This window comes from Formica exsecta, unplaced genomic scaffold (genome assembly GCF_003651465.1).
Source record: "Formica exsecta isolate Colony F162 unplaced genomic scaffold, ASM365146v1 scaffold443, whole genome shotgun sequence".
Lineage (NCBI taxonomy): Eukaryota > Metazoa > Arthropoda > Insecta > Hymenoptera > Formicidae > Formica > Formica exsecta.
The window spans coordinates 661648-678266 of NW_021851667.1; the positions used below are offsets into that span (position 1 = coordinate 661648).

General features: G+C 35.1%; 7 protein-coding genes across 13 annotated transcripts in view; 3 read left to right on the forward strand and 4 right to left on the reverse strand.

Annotated features, from left to right (window-relative positions):
* The window catches only part of LOC115240582 (autophagy-related protein 2 homolog B), a 10706-nt gene extending 6086 nt beyond the window's left edge, over nt 1-4620 (reverse strand). The window contains exons 1-8 of one of the 2 annotated variants that reach the window (XR_003884791.1): nt 3510-3671; nt 2283-2595; nt 1901-2208; nt 1613-1795; nt 1257-1481; nt 702-1177; nt 317-619; nt 19-136 (exon numbers count right to left, since the gene is read on the reverse strand). Coding sequence is in view for 1 of the 2 variants with exons in the window: in XM_029815811.1 (XP_029671671.1) it covers nt 19-136; nt 317-619; nt 702-1177; nt 1257-1481; nt 1613-1795; nt 1901-2208; nt 2283-2595; nt 3510-3671 (2088 nt within the window). In the remaining variant the exon portion in view is untranslated. Of the gene's footprint in view, nt 1-18; nt 137-316; nt 620-701; nt 1178-1256; nt 1482-1612; nt 1796-1900; nt 2209-2282; nt 2596-3509 lie in introns of both variants that reach the window. The other variant, XM_029815811.1, reaches the window with a different exon arrangement.
* Nucleotides 4621-4880: 260 nt separating this feature from the next.
* LOC115240593 (transmembrane protein 179) lies at nt 4881-6265 on the forward strand. The gene is made up of 2 exons (XM_029815831.1): nt 4881-5247; nt 5316-6265. Exons 1-2 carry the CDS (start codon nt 5138-5140, stop codon nt 5872-5874), a joined length of 669 nt encoding a protein of 222 aa, XP_029671691.1. The 5' UTR covers nt 4881-5137; the 3' UTR covers nt 5875-6265.
* Nucleotides 6266-6937: 672 nt separating this feature from the next.
* LOC115240592 lies at nt 6938-8941 on the reverse strand. Of its 4 annotated transcripts, none has more exons than XM_029815828.1 (3): nt 8804-8941; nt 7934-8079; nt 6938-7861 (listed from the first exon to the last, which is right to left on the reverse strand). In XM_029815828.1, exons 2-3 carry the CDS (start codon nt 8051-8053, stop codon nt 7391-7393), a joined length of 591 nt encoding a protein of 196 aa, XP_029671688.1. In that variant the 5' UTR covers nt 8054-8079; nt 8804-8941; the 3' UTR covers nt 6938-7390. The 4 variants fall into 4 exon arrangements, with proteins under 4 accessions (XP_029671688.1, XP_029671687.1, XP_029671690.1 ...); XM_029815827.1 differs by having other exon boundaries at nt 8688-8826; XM_029815830.1 differs by lacking the exon at nt 8804-8941 and adding an exon at nt 8601-8790.
* A 17-nt stretch (nt 8942-8958) lies between these two features.
* LOC115240587 (dimethyladenosine transferase 2, mitochondrial) lies at nt 8959-10848 on the reverse strand. The gene is made up of 4 exons (XM_029815819.1): nt 10072-10848; nt 9678-9991; nt 9323-9573; nt 8959-9080 (listed from the first exon to the last, which is right to left on the reverse strand). Exons 1-3 carry the CDS (start codon nt 10846-10848, stop codon nt 9351-9353), a joined length of 1314 nt encoding a protein of 437 aa, XP_029671679.1. The 3' UTR covers nt 8959-9080; nt 9323-9350.
* A 62-nt stretch (nt 10849-10910) lies between these two features.
* LOC115240590 (3'(2'),5'-bisphosphate nucleotidase 1) lies at nt 10911-13759 on the forward strand. 3 transcript variants are annotated; one of them, XM_029815822.1, is made up of 6 exons: nt 11102-11551; nt 11690-12125; nt 12284-12512; nt 12596-12680; nt 12790-13047; nt 13587-13759. In XM_029815822.1, the coding sequence occupies exons 2-5, from the start codon at nt 11768-11770 to the stop codon at nt 13045-13047; spliced, it is 930 nt and encodes a 309-aa protein (XP_029671682.1). In that variant the 5' UTR covers nt 11102-11551; nt 11690-11767; the 3' UTR covers nt 13587-13759. The 3 variants fall into 3 exon arrangements, with proteins under 3 accessions (XP_029671685.1, XP_029671682.1, XP_029671684.1); XM_029815825.1 differs by lacking the exons at nt 11102-11551; nt 13587-13759 and adding an exon at nt 10911-11094 and having other exon boundaries at nt 12790-13572; XM_029815824.1 differs by lacking the exon at nt 13587-13759 and having other exon boundaries at nt 11102-11326; nt 12790-13572.
* The window catches only part of LOC115240594, a 6594-nt gene continuing 2023 nt past the window's right edge, over nt 12049-16619 (reverse strand). The window contains exon 3 of the mRNA XM_029815832.1: nt 12049-12148. Coding sequence (XP_029671692.1) covers nt 12084-12148 — 65 coding nt within the window. The 3' untranslated portion in view covers nt 12049-12083. The remainder of the gene's footprint in view (nt 12149-16619) is intronic.
* Nucleotides 13614-16619, forward strand: part of LOC115240586 (beta-1,3-glucan-binding protein-like) — a 4182-nt gene continuing 1176 nt past the window's right edge. The window contains exons 1-6 of the mRNA XM_029815818.1: nt 13614-14019; nt 14805-15032; nt 15310-15503; nt 15610-15743; nt 16122-16291; nt 16362-16616. Coding sequence (XP_029671678.1) covers nt 13878-14019; nt 14805-15032; nt 15310-15503; nt 15610-15743; nt 16122-16291; nt 16362-16616 — 1123 coding nt within the window. The 5' untranslated portion in view covers nt 13614-13877. The remainder of the gene's footprint in view (nt 14020-14804; nt 15033-15309; nt 15504-15609; nt 15744-16121; nt 16292-16361; nt 16617-16619) is intronic.

Consider the following 16619-nt stretch of genomic DNA (forward strand, 5'->3'; position numbering starts at 1 on the left):
ATATATATATATACTTACAGCATCCCTAGTATTTACTACAGGGTTGCAAGTACATATTGGCTGCGGGTTAAGAATAGCGGATATTCTATCTACAATCGTAATGTCTATCTCGCCTCTGCAGGGTTCCATTTGAATGCTGAAAGATAAGATTACATAAAATACTAATGTAATTAATTCGCAGTTTATTATCGAATGATAAATCAACGATAAATCAAGTTCTGTTTTATTAATTTCAGATAGTCTATAAAATATCAAATATAAAGTAAAATATTCAAATTGTTAGAGATAGTTTAAAGATAAATGCGAGATGATTTACTCGATTTCTGTGCGTGGATGTGCAAATTTCGTCATGTGAGCATGTCGGACAGCCTTTTGTGTATATTTAAATCTCATTCTAAAATCGGTTTTATTGGAAAATCCGATATTAGTCGCGCTTTCTTTCGTAAACGCTAATAGTTCGACGAATTCTATCGTTGATGCTCTGTACGAGTTGGGGTTGTTGGAATCGACCAAACACTCTACAACTTCCAGACTAGCTAAAGTCAAACTTCCCGATATTGCAGAGTACTGACTAGTAGTCTTTTCACTGCCTTCGACCACCAGCGGTGCAGCCAGTAATCTATAACCAAAAGATATTTTTTTTTGTTTTTTAGTTATAATACACAAATTAGAATTTATCATTGATCTAATGATTAATATACCTGATATGACTTAGTCGACAGGCATCTGTAAGCGATTTTGATGCTGTATCGAAATCTTTACTTCCAAAGCCGCCCATTGCAAATGTTCCCAATTGTCTGAAAAATTCCTTCGCGGCACTCTTCATTTGTCTTATGCTACTAGAAGTTAGACCGAGTTGTTCTACGCACGGCGTCAATATATCTTCGTGCAACAGAACTAGAGCGACGGAAGATACTCTTATATGAAATTGAGTAGTCTCCGCGGAAGTGTCGTTGTCTATATTGTGTCTTTGTCTATTGTGTCTCGTCGGCAAATTCGTCGCAGAGCTTTTCGAACTGATGCTACTGATCGATATGCTGCCCTCCATACTGAAACTATTGCTCACGATCGAATCACACATTGACGTAGATCCCGGCAATTTCATCGGTAAAAATTCATCTTCGTTATCAGATTCGTCCACCGATCCTGTAGACCACCCTTGAGCATATCGTAGATCCTGTAATATATAACCCACAATTATGTTATATTAAATCACATACATACTTATATTAAAATGTGTCAATAAATCTCATTACCGTAGTTTTCAAGTCTTGCATAGGATGCGTCTGATGAATAAGTTCACGTTCTATGCGACTGAAATCACTGCTAGCCATGGGTTTCTCTGCATATCTTCTTGGAACGACGTTACTCATGTCTTCTAGATTCGGCGATGCTAGGCCATGCGCTAATTCTAACAAAACGTGCAACTGTCTGGGACTCAAGAACAAGGTAAGTGATCCCAGAATAATTTCTAGTTCTACCTGAGGGAATACATATTATTCCTTCACTTTAGAGGAAAATAAAAATCTGAACCGGAAATAAATATATTACGCAACTCTATATATAGTCTGAATCAAAAGAGATTAGAAATAATTTATGAAAATTTATTTACCTTTGGCCCCGATATTCCTTCCCCTTGTTTCATTTTTAATCTTATTTCTTGTCTACCCGCTAACTTAGCAAACATAATGGGATTTAATTCGTTTGAGTTGTTAACAGCATTTGCCTCTGGAGGAGTGTGCAGTATGCTCAGAGTAGGAGACATTTGTGCGGAGGTAAACAGACTGTCCGAATTCTATTGTCCAAAGAAGAAAAGAGAAGTTAAATTCTGAGATCTCTTTTGAGATCATACTTGTGATATCAATATTCTACTCCTACTCGGATCTTTGTTTATACTTACTTTAGAATCGGGAGTAGAGCACGTACTTGCCACTAAACTTCTAGAAAACGTTCTCGCATGAGAGGGAAATTCGTCTGTATGGAAAGTCACTCCCTCCATGTAGAATCGCTTGGTGGAGAATGCCGAAATGATGTAACCTTTTGCGGATTCATCGGGATCCAGACTACCACTAGGATCTAACCCAGCCTCGTCAGAATATTCAAGATTTTGTATCCACATTTCGACCGCCACTCCCGTGGAAGAGTTCAAAGGTACATGTTCCAAACGTATCACAGTATCGATGAATCTCACTTTGACCCTGGATAATACTAATACACGAAAGATAACTCAGTTTCAGATTTAAGAACATAACTGCACTTGTAGAAATAAAATAATATTCTACTTGAATCTATAGTCTGGGCAAACAGCTCCACTGCTTCTAAAGGCTGAGCGTTTCCTGCGTTGGTCGCCTCCTGCTGCAAACACTCTTGCGCCAGTTGCATACTGGACGTCATGGAACTCCACATGGACTCGAACATCGACGTCCCAGTCTCGACTCTTTGTCGCGGCTGCACCGTAAATCTAAGACCTTTCACTTCCATGTAACTCGCTTGGCTAAGTAATGCCGACCATGGTATACTAAGAGATATCTCCAATATAAAACCATCAACGAATTCCAGTGGAACATGTTGTTGCTCTCCCATCTCGTTGAGACCCTAGATGCAACATAAATATTTATTCTTTTACAAAAAAGAACCAAATATATCAATTGTATAATGTGAGTATTAAATCAAAAAGAAAAAAAATAAATTTTTTACAAATCAATAATCGAGTATAATAGTCTGTATAAATTATCATTTATTAGCATATAAAATATTATAGTGTTAACCAATGACTAGCACAAAGGTATCAATGTATCTCATTAATTAACATACAAATGTAATCTATTGTATTTGTGCAACATTGTTATTGATATAACTGATAATAATAGTTCATATATAATTTTTATTTGATTATTCTCAAAATAAAGAGATAAACCCTTTTATGCAAAATATAAAAAAACTTGTATAATTAAAAGATATAATAAAATTACACACACACACACACATATATAATATATATAAACATATATATGTTTAACAAAATTTGTTAAGAATATAATAAACAAGTATTTTTGGTAGGAAATCACACATTTAATAAATGCATTATTTAAATGTATTTGTTATAGGTACTTAATTTCTATGATGTTTATTCATTATATATATATATACACATATGTATCAACTTCACATACATACACGCTTGTAGTTTAATTAACTGTTCTCTATATCTTTCAACTATCATCATTCAATATTTAAAAAAATTATTATGAAATCCGCACATCACACAGAAATCGCATTAATTTATCGAATCATTGGACATCATACGATCTCATTGGCTTTTAAATACATGTTACGTTGGATCAGCTGTTTAAAGACAATGTGCGAATACGAGATAGTCGCGGCGCTGTAAATGCGTCTAACGCGCGTGGCGTATTTACCGAATAGTGCAATCTTATCTTTATAATTTAGCTAACGGAAGAAAGGAAGGTGCGAGAGACAAAGAAAAAAAAAAAAGCGCGTTAACCTACCTGTACGTTGAGATAGACATTGTCGACCTGACCCTTGCCATTGTACAGATCGACGGTCAATTGATCCAGCGACAGATCGTGGAGGAAATGACCGAGGTAACGTTGCAGCAGGTATTTGCAGGCCCTCTTCTTGATATCCGCCGACCAACCGAGCCAAGACATGTTGCTCGTCAAAGTTTCGCGCGCGCGTCAGGCGTCTATTATTCCGAGGAAAATTCCGCTCGTGTTTTGCGTTTGTAATAGAGAATCATCATCTCGTGGTCGTCGCGCCAGGCACGTTGTCACCAGGCATTATCCTTCTTTGTCGGACGCTGTACGAACAATGTATTTAGCAACGTAACGGACGATTCGCTCGACCGAGTCTCATCTCCTCGACACGCGTACCCTCGTTCGCGACGCCTGACATAATACCCGATCGGGCGATTCTCGACCGAACAATGGCGATGCAATGCGCCTGCACACACGCGTGTGCGTCGTGCGTCGTCGGTCGCGTAGCGTCCCCACCTCGATCGGAGATTGGAGTCAAACTGATTCGGGGAGACAAAAAAAAATCTTTTCCCCGACACACCGATAAGACAGGCTCGACCGTGAATGGACCGAACGAATGAGCGGCGAGCTCGAGGCTCGAGTTCGCTCACATCTGCGTTTTATTCGTCGTGTCCAGGGCGCAACGCGACAACCTTCGGGCGGGCAGTTTCCGAGAAGGAAGAAAAAACGATATTTTCCCGGTCTCCTACGAAATTTCCGGTATTTATAATTACCGAGGAAAAATGGATCTCGAGTCGCGCTCCTCATCGCGGTAGAGATCATCTTCCGCGATGACAAATCTGTCTCGATCTTCCGATTTGGAAAATGTGCGAATTAGAAGACGGTGTTGGATTAGTTGGATCGGTGAGCATATACTAGTTTCCGCGCATGCGCGTCGAATGTCGTATCTATGAAATAGTTGAATTTTATGGAATAAGGACCTATATGATCTTCGTTTAATCGTTTTTAAAAGTTATTTCGACATTTTTGGAAAATTAATTAGAAACGCGAAATAAAAAAAAATATAATGCACAAATTATATTATTTACTTATATGTAACTAGATATTGTACATTAAACTTGTCTTTCGATCACGTAACTTTTTCCCTAGGGCGAAAACGTGAAAAATTTTGCTATTAATTTCAATTAAAATTAAAAAAAAAAAAAAAAATGATACAAAGCCTGTCCTCTACGAAATCCCGCCAAAACTGAGGTGCCCATCACGTATATGGCTGTAATGATTAATCACCATTGTATGCATGCGCGGAAACGGGAGCCCATCTAACGCATAGACATGTCTATATATCTATATGTCTATGGTCTAATAAAACTGTTGGCTGCACTGACGTTGTGACATCTGGCGCTCGCATCACATTGCTATGATCGCGGCCGGTGATTCTGCGCGCACGTTCACGGACGATTATTTTGACAAGCACTTTGTGTACGATTCAAAGTGATTCGAAGCATCTGTCAATGAGAAGGAAGCGGGATTCATGGATTCCGACTAATAACGGTTTGTCACAATCGTATACGAGATCCTGTCAGTTCACCTGGACGGTGAGAAACACTCTCGTTTCAACCGTACAATTCTCATCCTGAAATATGGCATTGACGAATATCCTGCTGCTCAGTCAAATAGCGGGTTACGTCGTGGCTCTTATCCTGTCACTCTGCATCATCGTACCTATGAGCCTGCACCAGGATGAGTTTAGGTAAAGATCGAAAGACATATTTTCTAGTTGACGCGAAACTATCGCAAATCACTTATTTCTTTTTGCAGAGGACATTGTCTCCTGTTTTCGACCGGAGTCTGGCAGGAGTCGGATGGCCAGTTCGTGGTGAACTGGGCATCGCAAGCATACTGTAATTATACGATATTCGTAGGCCTGATGCTCCTCATAGCATCGGCGGTACAGATCTATCGGTTGTCCCTGCTCATGTACCGCAGCGAGGATAGCTCGTTTCTCTCTGCGTTTGTGGACGTCGTCATGTCCATCATCCTCACTACCATCACCCTGATCGCGGCGATTATCGTTACTTTAGGCTTTATGACTTGGTGCCAATGTATGACCAAGAGATTCCCATCGTGCGAACTAGCCGCTGGAAATGATATTGATAAGGCTGACGATATCGATACATCTGGCTTTCATATCGAACTCGGCGCTGCACAGTTTGGCATCTGGAGCAGTCTATCGATTTGGGTCGGTTTGTCAGTTTTCGCTGTCTTAAAACTGTTACGATACCATCAGTTGGAGAACATGAAGGTATCTATGTATAGAGAGAGGCAAAAATTAATAGAAGCTACTACAAGCGGCATTCAGCAGCAGGAACCGAGTTAAAATTCGGTAGGCTAAGTTTTCGTTTCTCAGGGGTGACATGTTTAAGAATATATGTTTGTTAATTCACAAGGGCAAATAAGACTATATCTCTAACAACATATATTTATGTAAACAGTTACAGTATATGAATTTTTTGATAATTTTTAAACGCCCAGAATTAATGTAAGTGAAATGATATGTTAATATAACGAATATCATTCTGTTACAAACTGATGCAGAGTTGATTAGTTTCACAAAAAGGAACAGTTAAAATTTTTTTTTATTGAAAGGTCAATGTATATATATACAGCAAAATATTTTTAAAGTATTACACACGTTTAGCAGAGATTATAACCTCGTTTACAATTGAGAAGAAAAATTCTTTAATAAAATAATAAAAGTTAAAAAAAAATCTAATAAATAATATAAAACACAAGAAGGTAAACGGATTAATGAGAGTCAAGCGTAAAAAACAATGCGAATAAATATCTTCATAAAAAGTCCTTTAATTAAACGTTTCGATTCCTTTTTGGATCATCTTTAATAATTGTTGACAAAATTATTTGTGTAATACATAGAAACGATACAAAAATGAATAGTAAATACATGATATTATAAAAAATGTGAGCATATTATTTCTTTACATATAATGATAGTTTTGCTTATTGTTGCATCTGTGAAGTTCCTTAATGGCTGGAATCATTTGAGAGACTTGCTTTGTAAGACAGAAAGTAGTTCCGTCTTAGTCATGTTGTATTGCATGGGTGTCAAAACACACGACATTTTTAGGATACCATGTATTTATTTATTATTCATTTTTGTATCGTTTCTATGTATGACACAAATAATTTTGTTAACATTTATTGAAGATGATCTGAGAATAAATAAAACGTTTAATTAAAGGATTTTTTAAAAAATATTCATTCGCGTTTTGTTTTCTGCACTTAGCTGTCATTAACCTGTTCGTTTTTTCCACGTGTTGTGTTTTGAATTCTTTAGTAGTCCTCTTGCATCATATTGTTCAACTTTCGATTTTCTATAACTTTAGATATATAAAATTTGTATAAAAAATTTTTGTTAATAATGTGTATATATGATATTACAATATAAGTATTTCCATTTGTAATGAACAAATTGAAACATAGTTTTAGTATAATAAGTAACAAAAGTTGATGTATATAATTGCTTATTTTGTATATTTCTCTATATTTTTCTGATTCTATTTTATATATATAATAATGCATGAAGTCATTGGATCTTTTGAGTTTGAATATATAATTTGAAGGAGAGATCCTTGTTACAAGAGCCTAAATTTAAAAATATTTAAATATGTTTATATTATATATGAATAATAATTATATATATAAACTATAATGTAATATATCAAAATTATATCCTGACCCAATCTAATATAAAATGTACTATATCTAACCCTGGAAATTTCAATACATATAACATTGCAAATGTATCTTGCATGTTACAAATCATACAAAATGACCAAATGCAAATAAATGATTGAAATAGCGACGAGACTCGTTTAAGCATAACGTGATTGTACTTTTGTGCATACTCCGAGTGTGCTTCTACGACTACCTGGTGGACACGATCTTCTGGGAGGAATGTTGATTATCACAAAAGGCGCGATGTTAGTTGATACACATTCCAATTGGAAAGTGGTTTCGTTCACGCCTATTATCCCATCGGGCGCGCAAGGGCCGCCTAACGTTTTGAGAGGATAACATGTATCGTTGTACGGTACCACGCCGTCTTCCAAGCAAGGATTCTCCACGCAACGTGGCACTGCCTCGTTCTCGGGAAGAATGACGTAATTCTTGGACGGACAAGGACCTTGTCTGTAGGCCTCGTGGCAGGAATCGTTCAATGGGAAATATAAGAATCGTGGTCTACAGTCGCACACCCAGGCGTTTCTCGCACCGTCACCCGGATAAAGAAGCATGTTCTTCGGACAACTGTCTGGTATCGACACGGGTATACGTTCCGTTATCGCCTGGAGTATATAAAAAGAAGTATATGAGAAGCCCATTCTCTTCGCGAATTCTTATATTAATGCTTTTATTACCGTGGAATTGCCGCCGCTGACGTGGGACGTTTCTTCATCAATCGGAAATGCAAGATCCTGGCCAGGTATCATCATATAATTGTATGTAAGAAGCACAATACTGATATATAAGCACTTCATTTTTATTGTTGGACGAAACTGTGCCGCTAAGAAGATCGAAAATACAGATATTTGTAAATGGAAAGTTGAAAAGGCTGTTCGCGATAAAATGATACAAGTGCAAAAGTCAATCAGAGTCAGCTGCATATAAATATTTGTAACTAATAATTATCTAAGAAACGATCGTGCATAAAGATATCAAATGTTTCGATCCATTTCAGATCCTCTTCGGTAGTAAACTAGAAAAAGCACGATACACACACACACACACACACACACACACACACACACACACATATATATATATATATATATATATATATATATATATATATATATATATACTCCAAGAGAAGGCCCATAGGCCCATTTTTATAGCGTATCGCGCGCCAAATAGGTAATCTCGATCAAAAAACATACCTACTGTGGAACGCTCGTCGAAATATATATATATATATATATATATATATATATATATATATACTCCAAGAGAATGCCCATTATAAGATATCAGAAATGATGCAAACAACTATTAATGAGAATTATGTATATGTATAAATTTATATACCAATTTATATATTGCATTTTAGCTCTAATTGGCACTTTTCATATCGAGATTTAATGCAGACGAATATGAAAATATATGATTTCTTACAGTGTTGTTAGCAATAATATCCTATTTTCCGGTAAAAAAAGAAGATACTGTGCGCGTGACAAGCGAGATGTGAACTTGAGAGAGATATGTTTTGAGATTCTCACAAATATACGTACAATTATGCTGAGCCGAACTAACGTGACTACGATGTTTCAAGGCTAACCACTATCAAACAAAAAAAAATGAAAGAGTATACCGACTTGAACGATATCCTCTTCACTAATACCGGTGCATCTTTATGTGTGCGTATGTACATACAACTTGCAAGAAAGTCGTTAAACATATATATACAGGAACAGTGGAGGAAGAGGAATTCTTCAGAAAAATGTGCTTCTCGAAACCATGATTCAAGATGATTAAATGGCTCGCACCAAGATGTGACATAGACCAACACTGAAATTTAAATAATTTTTTTCTTTGGATAGATCTAGTATCGACGATGTAAAATATAATCTTTCTATAATTGCTATCCAAGCTATTTATTAATCTTATTAAAAAATTGATTAGGATTTAGCTGTATAAACGCACTATATATAATATTTCGGTGAATCGAGCATAGAATATTCTGTAATATTCGAGTCTCGAAAAAAGTAAAAGCTTTTATTATTGTAATCATATATTTACAGAAAGTATACCATTCTTTCGAAGGATCTTTCGAGAGAATCACTCGTCTATTTTCAAGTTGTCTTCGAGTTCTGCAGCTATTAATTCGTTATGTGCACTTAAATCGTTCATAGAAGCTAAGAAATTGCTCTCGTTATATTCAGGCCAAGATTTAAATTCCTTAAAAAGTTCTATCATTTGTGCTGGAGTTAAGTCACCAAACTGTGTAAATATTGTGTAGTCTTTAGCTATTAATCTGATTCCACAGCCTGGTATCCATTTTCTAAGAATAGAATATGCAATTGTAATATAAAAAAATAAGATTTTTTCTATATATATATGTATATATATGACAGCAAAATATTTGATTAAAATCATTGTACTCACTCTAATTCAGATATCACTTTGTTACAACGTTTCTGCATGTGATGTCTTACAAAATACGAAAACGTTATCCAATCTTCTAGCGATAATTGCGAGTAAAGATCGATTTTTGGCTCAATTTTTACTACATTTATTTGCTCATAATCTTGTTTTGCTCGCATACGGGCGAACTTATGTTGAAGTTTATTGTTTTGCCTTGGCCAAGGTAGAAAAGCTTTTCTATTTAATGCTCCCAGAAGTTTATAATTGAACATTGTTTGAAACATCACTTTTGTAAAAGTGTATATTTTACCGTTACTGATATCACAACTGTATTTCTATATAAAGTATGATAAAGTCAAATTTCAATATAATTATCGATTATATTTTAAAGAATAAAGGAAAATGAAATACTAACATGCCACAGAGATGGAGGTATCGCTAAATAGAAGACAGGTCTTCCATAAGACATGAAGGAGTTGCGAAACAATAAACTTTGTATAAGATGATGAAAAAATAATTTGCTAGATGTCGCACCAATTATCTGCATGGAAGTTTCATCTTCCCATTCTTTATTTTCCACTCCTTGAAAAATCTGCTGAATTTGACTCTCGTCCTTAAGTTTGTAAAACGAGTTGCAAGTTGTAATGAGATTAAAATTTCGCAGATCCAATCTTCCAGGATACATGTTATGAATTGCATTCAATATTGGATGTAACTCCTTTCTTGCTTCGTACAGATGAATCAATGGTATATCAACTTTTAATAATTCTGTAGTCAACACACCGTAACCAGGATTCATCTCGGCAACAAAACACATATTCTTTATAAGATCATCTTTAATCAAAGAGAGATATTCTGCAGCGGAATCTCTGTCGATAAAATATAACACATCAACATCTGTCTTACATAATTTCAATTGTTTTGTACAAACGTTGATTAAATCTGGATTAACACTGCGCACATAGCTCATAATATGGAGTATCTCTTTATCATCAAATATAAATTTTCTTTTCATCTTTATTTTTATTTTTATTTCTTCGATATCCTTCTTCATCTGTTTGGTGTCTTTATATTTGACTTCATTCAAAGATGAGCTATTGCTGGTCGATGTCGAGCAATATACTTTTAAAATGTGCTTACTTCTTCCTGACAACCAGGAGATTATTACTGGCAAAAAGTTTTTGCTTAACATTTTGCCTCCAATTTGTTAAAAGACAAAAATACAAAATCTAGATAAAAGTATTAAATACTAAAGTAATCATAAGGAGAAAAGAAGTTTTCCTATCGAAATATCTGATGTTTTAACAAATATTATAAAAATTAATAAAGAGGAACGTTTTTCCTTAAAAGTTTCCAAATGAAAGAGATAGTTGCATATTGATTAGTTATTGCCATCATATAATACACATTATTTAAAGAAGAATATTTCTTCTTAATGGTAAGAATCAATGTTGCCGATTGGCTGATGATAATATTCGTAAAATTATTTCGAATCACACGTAAAAAAATGGAACAAAATCCAAACAAACTCGTAATCGATATCTATACACGTGTTATCTCTTAGAAATTAACCTAACCTCAACCTAGTATTGCCCAGTATATAGTAGCTATATACAGTATAATCTCTACATGCAATTTTTTTCTGCTGTTTTTACCTGTCGTTATTTGGGGTAGCTATAATTAATTAAAAATCGTGTAATTGCATAATTCAAAATTTTAAGAAATTCGCATATTCCTTGTTTGTTTTCCTTCTATATTCATTGAATCGCATGAATCTCGAAAATAATAAAACTATCAAATATATATTATTTTCTATTTTAAAATTTATACGAAAAGTTTAGTAATTATTATTACATCGATTCAGATATATCGAGACGTACAAGATTTAATCACAAGTAAGATCTATTTTTTTGTATGTCTGATTATTATTAGATTATTGTTGTTATATTATATATCAGATATATGCAAAATTATATATATATATATATATATATATATATCTTAGATATCATCTCTCTGTTTCTCGGTTTCAGGAAAGAAAACTGCTTATCAGTAACATATTTGCATCATCGTCGTCATCATTATAATTATCTGTATCAAGATTTTGTAAAATGGCTCAAAGTGCTGCTTTGTTGACACGTATAATAGCATCTTCCGTGTCTGCCACTATACAAGCCGGTAAAATAATTCGAGATGTTTTGAATACGGGCGGATTAAACATAGTGGAGAAGGGCAAGAATGATCTGCAAACAGAGGCAGATCGTTGCGCTCAACGATGCATCATAACTTCACTGAGTTGTCAGTTTCCAAATATAACAATTATCGGTGAGGAAGAGCCATCCAGTTGCGAGGTGCCTTCTGAATGGATCATCACGGAAGCTGATCAAGAGGTGTTGCAACTGAAGCTACCATCCCACCTGGAGGACGTTAATCCCAAGGATGTGTGCGTTTGGGTGGACCCTCTAGATGGTATTGATATCTTAATTTGAATCCTGAAAAAAGAGTCCTGTGAGCATATGACAAATAAAATACATTTATATTTCTGCTTTGTCTTATGCGCATTATTGTATTTTAAGGCGTAAAATAATGGAGAACATGGTTTATTCATGAAAGGATTTATTTTGTAGGTACGGCAGAATATACGCAAGGACTGGTAGAGCATGTCACAGTATTGGTTGGTGTGGCGATCGGCAAGACGGCGATTGGAGGCGTAATACATCAACCATATTATAGAAATGACGAAAATAGTACATATGTTGAAAATGGTCGTACATTGTGGGGTATTGATGGCGTGGGATTTGGAGGTTTTGCGCCGAAACCACCTCCGGAGGGAAGGAGAATAATAACGACCACTCGGTATAGCGAACGATTTTAGTTTATTATGTTATTCTGTGATAATTTTATTAATATTGAATACATTTTATCGTCCTCGTTCACAGTTCGCATTCTGACAGCATTGTCCAGAGCGCCATAAAATCCTTAAATCCCGATGAAGTCATGCACGTAGGCGGTGCCGGGCACAAGGTAATTACACGAGCGAGTATTCACGATTTCCGCCGTAATGACCCGTAATGACAACGGCGAAGATATACAGTGCGAATGAATTAAATCGAAACATTATGTTTATTTACAGATAATTCTCCTTTTGGAGGGAAAAGCTCACGCATATGTGTTTGCCAGTCGCGGATGCAAGAGGTGGGATACTTGCGCCCCCGAAGCCGTTCTTCACGCGATCGGTGGTGTATTAACCGATCTTCACGGTGAACGCTATTCGTATAATCGGGAAACAACATATGCAAACACCAGAGGCGTACTGGCCACTGCGCCTGGCCAGTTGCATCAGTGGTACTTGAATCGTATACCTGATGAAGTAAAGCAAAAATTACAATAGGTAATATCGCGGCGTGAATCGATATGATTTTAAACTATTTATTTTTGCCGGATATTTCGCCGGATTCTTATTTCAACGGTATTTTGCATTTTTGTGCATCAAAAATTTTAATAATTGTTAATAATCTCATGGACGCGAGACGTAAACATTCCGTAATAATTTTATATTCGTCGGTATTCTGGTGTAAAGAAAAAAAAAATACAAAAACAGCTTCATCTTGAAATAATGTAATTACATAATAAAAGAAAAAAAATTTAGTTAAAGGAAATTTTATTTTGATCATGTCGCTCTTATTTTGATTACCATCGAAAGATGTGACATTTTTTCTTACACTGTGGTTCAAAATAAGTTTAATGAAACTAAAATCATTAAATTAATAGAATAGTAATGCGCAAAATTTTTTACATAATCAAGGGATGTGTGGCAGATGCAGCATATGCTTCAAAGAGGCATAAGTAGTTTAGATAACGCTCGATAGAATATATATATCTTTTCACGGTCAGCATCTGACGTAGCAATCATTCCGGTTTTTCTTTAAGCCTAGTAGAAGGGATAATAAAAGACGCTGTAAGCAAGAAGCACTGTCGAGTCAGTGCGCGATTACTGCATCGCGAGACATCCATCTTCAAAACAAATCGGTATTAAATTTTTCCACTAACTATCGAAAAGATTGGTCGTCTATCGGGAATATCGCCTATTAAGACAGGAGAAAGGAAAAGAGACACGAAAATTAAAGAACTGACGAAATATTTAGAGAAATTCGAGAGGAAGATAAGACAAAACTCGTTAAGAGACTAATTAAAAATCAAGGACGAGGACTGAGACCAGAAATGATGGAACGTTCTTTATTTCCAAAATCGTTCCTCCTCGCGATATTCCTTGTGAATATTCACGAGTATTGCGCCGCTTATACTCCTCCAATGGTTACAGTGGAGCCGCTTCATCCCGTAGGACTGCGCATGTCAATTCCTGGTAAAATATAAACAATGGGTCTATTTTTTATAGCTGAACTAGCTGTACTAGTTCAGAGTTTATCTCTTTCTCTCCACATTGGAAGGAGAAAGACTATAGGGATAGTTTATTTTATGCATTTGTTTTAAATTAATTGAAAAGAATATCGTGAAGATTACGACTGTTCTGAGACATTGTGCATTACCCGCTCATTAAATAATTTTGCAATGAATGAAAAAAATAATTAAATGAATCGAGGATGGGACAGCTTATAAATGAAACAATCGTTATCTTGCGCGACTGATCATCTATATCTTGTAAAATTTGAACTCATTAAGGACAAAATCATAATAATACACAGAGCTCTTTAAACATAAAACTAAAAAAATGAATTTTTTAAAACTTCTCACGTTATAAAATATGCAAAACTAAATACCTTCCGCTTTAAGTTGTATATAGCTATTTATTATAAATAATTATTATTTATATCGCAATTTATTTATCTATATTTTATATTCTCTCTTATCTATTTTTTATATTCTCTCTATTTCTCTCAAATAATTGAAAAAATAATTTACTAAAAAAATCGTATCATTTTATTTAAATTTAAGTTATTTGTCATTTATGATTTTTTTTAATGGCTGATAAGACTGACATACCAATGTGTTATCTGTAATATATAAATTAAGATTAAGAGGTTTATATCAATCGTTATTTTGATTTTCTTATACTGATCTTTTGATCTCTACTATAAGTAAACAGAAGATAATATTGCACATTCTAATCCGAATTCTCTCCTTGTACAGATGAACACGGAATTACATTAGTGGCCTTCCATGTTAAATTCAACGAGGATTTCGATGGTCTAGAAGCGGGACAAATAGCGAAAGATATTCTCAAACTTCGTAACGGACGTTGGACTTATCAGGACCGGCGAACTGAGTTAAAGAGGGACGACATTATTTATTATTGGATTCATGTAGTATATGAGGGCCTTGGTTACAATCAGATTGATCAATCGCATCGGGTTATCGGTAATTTTGCCTGATTATTAAGTCAAAGTTGAATTAATCCTGTGTCTTTTTTAAGTTCCATTTTTCGAAGCAAAAATTCGCTTAAACTATGGTTGATATTGACTAATATATTTATATGAATGGTTTTAAATTTTATTTATAATTTATTATTATAACTATACATTCATACATATTATAAAGAACTTTATTAAACATAATATACCATTATTTGTTATTTTTGGTTATTATTATTTAATTATTATTAGTGTTCTTAAACCATGTTTATCGCGATTTCCAGATTTTTACAATTACGATGGCACTAAATATATCGAAGTTCAAAACGAGCAAAACTGTACGACGACATCGGCCACATGGATCTTCAAAAACGGCGGACGACGGCAAGTCTGTCCTCGTCAACTGCTCTTCGAGGAGAATTTCGATACTATCAATAGCACAAACTGGAATTCGATTCAACGTTTTGCTGGTGCGCCGGTACGTATCATATACTAATTATAATAAATTATTTATAGGAGAATACGGAGAACTGGTTCTACAATACTATTGTGATTAAATCGCAATACTATTTTTGTTTCACCAGGATAATGAATTTGTTGTCTACATGACCAATGATGTAACAGACATAAACGACGGCTGGCTGCGCATCAAACCGATTCTTCTTGACACCAAATTCGGCAAGGATTTCACATTGCATGGAAGATTGATATTGGAAGAGTAAAACCGATGATCTTAGAATTACAATTAGAATTAAAATTAGAGAATGTAACTAACATGTGAGAAATTTTAATTTATGTTGTTCATTCGCTTATAAAATTCACATCTTCCGATATTGAATTTATTCTATATTAAATCACGGCAGATATTATAGATTTTGAGTTGAAATTTTCATACCATACGATTTATTTCCCAATTAAAAAAAAATTATTAATTGCTTTTTAATATTATAAAAAGCAATATGAATCTCTTTTTAATATTATGCAATTTTACGAGCATAAGGTTTTATATGTGTTATGTTCAATTGCGGTAACTTTTATACCATAATGTCTTTAAGAGATTTCACACATCAAAATTAAATTTAATTATACTTTTCAGTTGCACAGGACAAATTGGTACAAGTGAGTGTCAACACCAAGCTGCCGGCTGGTATATCTTGCCACCGTTGATCTCGGGACGTCTTAATACAAAGGGAAAATTCGAGTTTCTCTTCGGACGCATCGAAATAAGGGCCAAGCTGCCGCGTGGTTTGGATTGGGTGTACCCTCGTAAGTTCCTCGTAAGTTAGACTTTCAACCATCTATTTCATTTGCGTTATCGTACAATTTTGTTTCGCAGTGTTAATTCTGGAGAGTACCGAAAATACGTTGGAGTTTGGACTCCACCGCGAGATTAGGATCGCGTCTTCGGTGGGCAACGATATACTAAGAACACCCGCGGGCGAAAACATCAGCAATCGTATATTGAGTGCAGGTGGATTGACCATTGCCTTAAACGGGAGTGACGCACAGAATATTAACCGGTTTCAATTGCTTAAGAGGCAATCGAGTAAGCCTTGGGCGGAGAACTTGCACATCTTTGAGATCGAATGGAAGA

Coding starts and splice junctions, on each gene's coding strand:
- LOC115240590 (XM_029815825.1), top strand. CDS start 11,768: ATGGCTCAAAGTGCTGCTTTGTTGACACGTATAATAGCATCTTCCGTG. Junction 12,126..12,283: donor TTGGGTGGACCCTCTAGATG/GTATTGATATCT, acceptor TTTATTTTGTAG/GTACGGCAGAATATACGCAA. Junction 12,681..12,789: donor TAGGCGGTGCCGGGCACAAG/GTAATTACACGA, acceptor GTTTATTTACAG/ATAATTCTCCTTTTGGAGGG.
- LOC115240593 (XM_029815831.1), top strand. CDS start 5,138: ATGGCATTGACGAATATCCTGCTGCTCAGTCAAATAGCGGGTTACGTC. Junction 5,248..5,315: donor CTGCACCAGGATGAGTTTAG/GTAAAGATCGAA, acceptor TTCTTTTTGCAG/AGGACATTGTCTCCTGTTTT.
- LOC115240587 (XM_029815819.1), bottom strand. CDS start 10,848: ATGTTAAGCAAAAACTTTTTGCCAGTAATAATCTCCTGGTTGTCAGGA. Junction 9,992..10,071: donor TACCTCCATCTCTGTGGCAT/GTTAGTATTTCA, acceptor TACTTTATATAG/AAATACAGTTGTGATATCAG. Junction 9,574..9,677: donor AAAGTGATATCTGAATTAGA/GTGAGTACAATG, acceptor TTCTATTCTTAG/AAAATGGATACCAGGCTGTG.
- LOC115240592 (XM_029815826.1), bottom strand. CDS start 8,179: ATGCAGCTGACTCTGATTGACTTTTGCACTTGTATCATTTTATCGCGA. Junction 7,862..7,933: donor TCAGCGGCGGCAATTCCACG/GTAATAAAAGCA, acceptor TATATACTCCAG/GCGATAACGGAACGTATACC.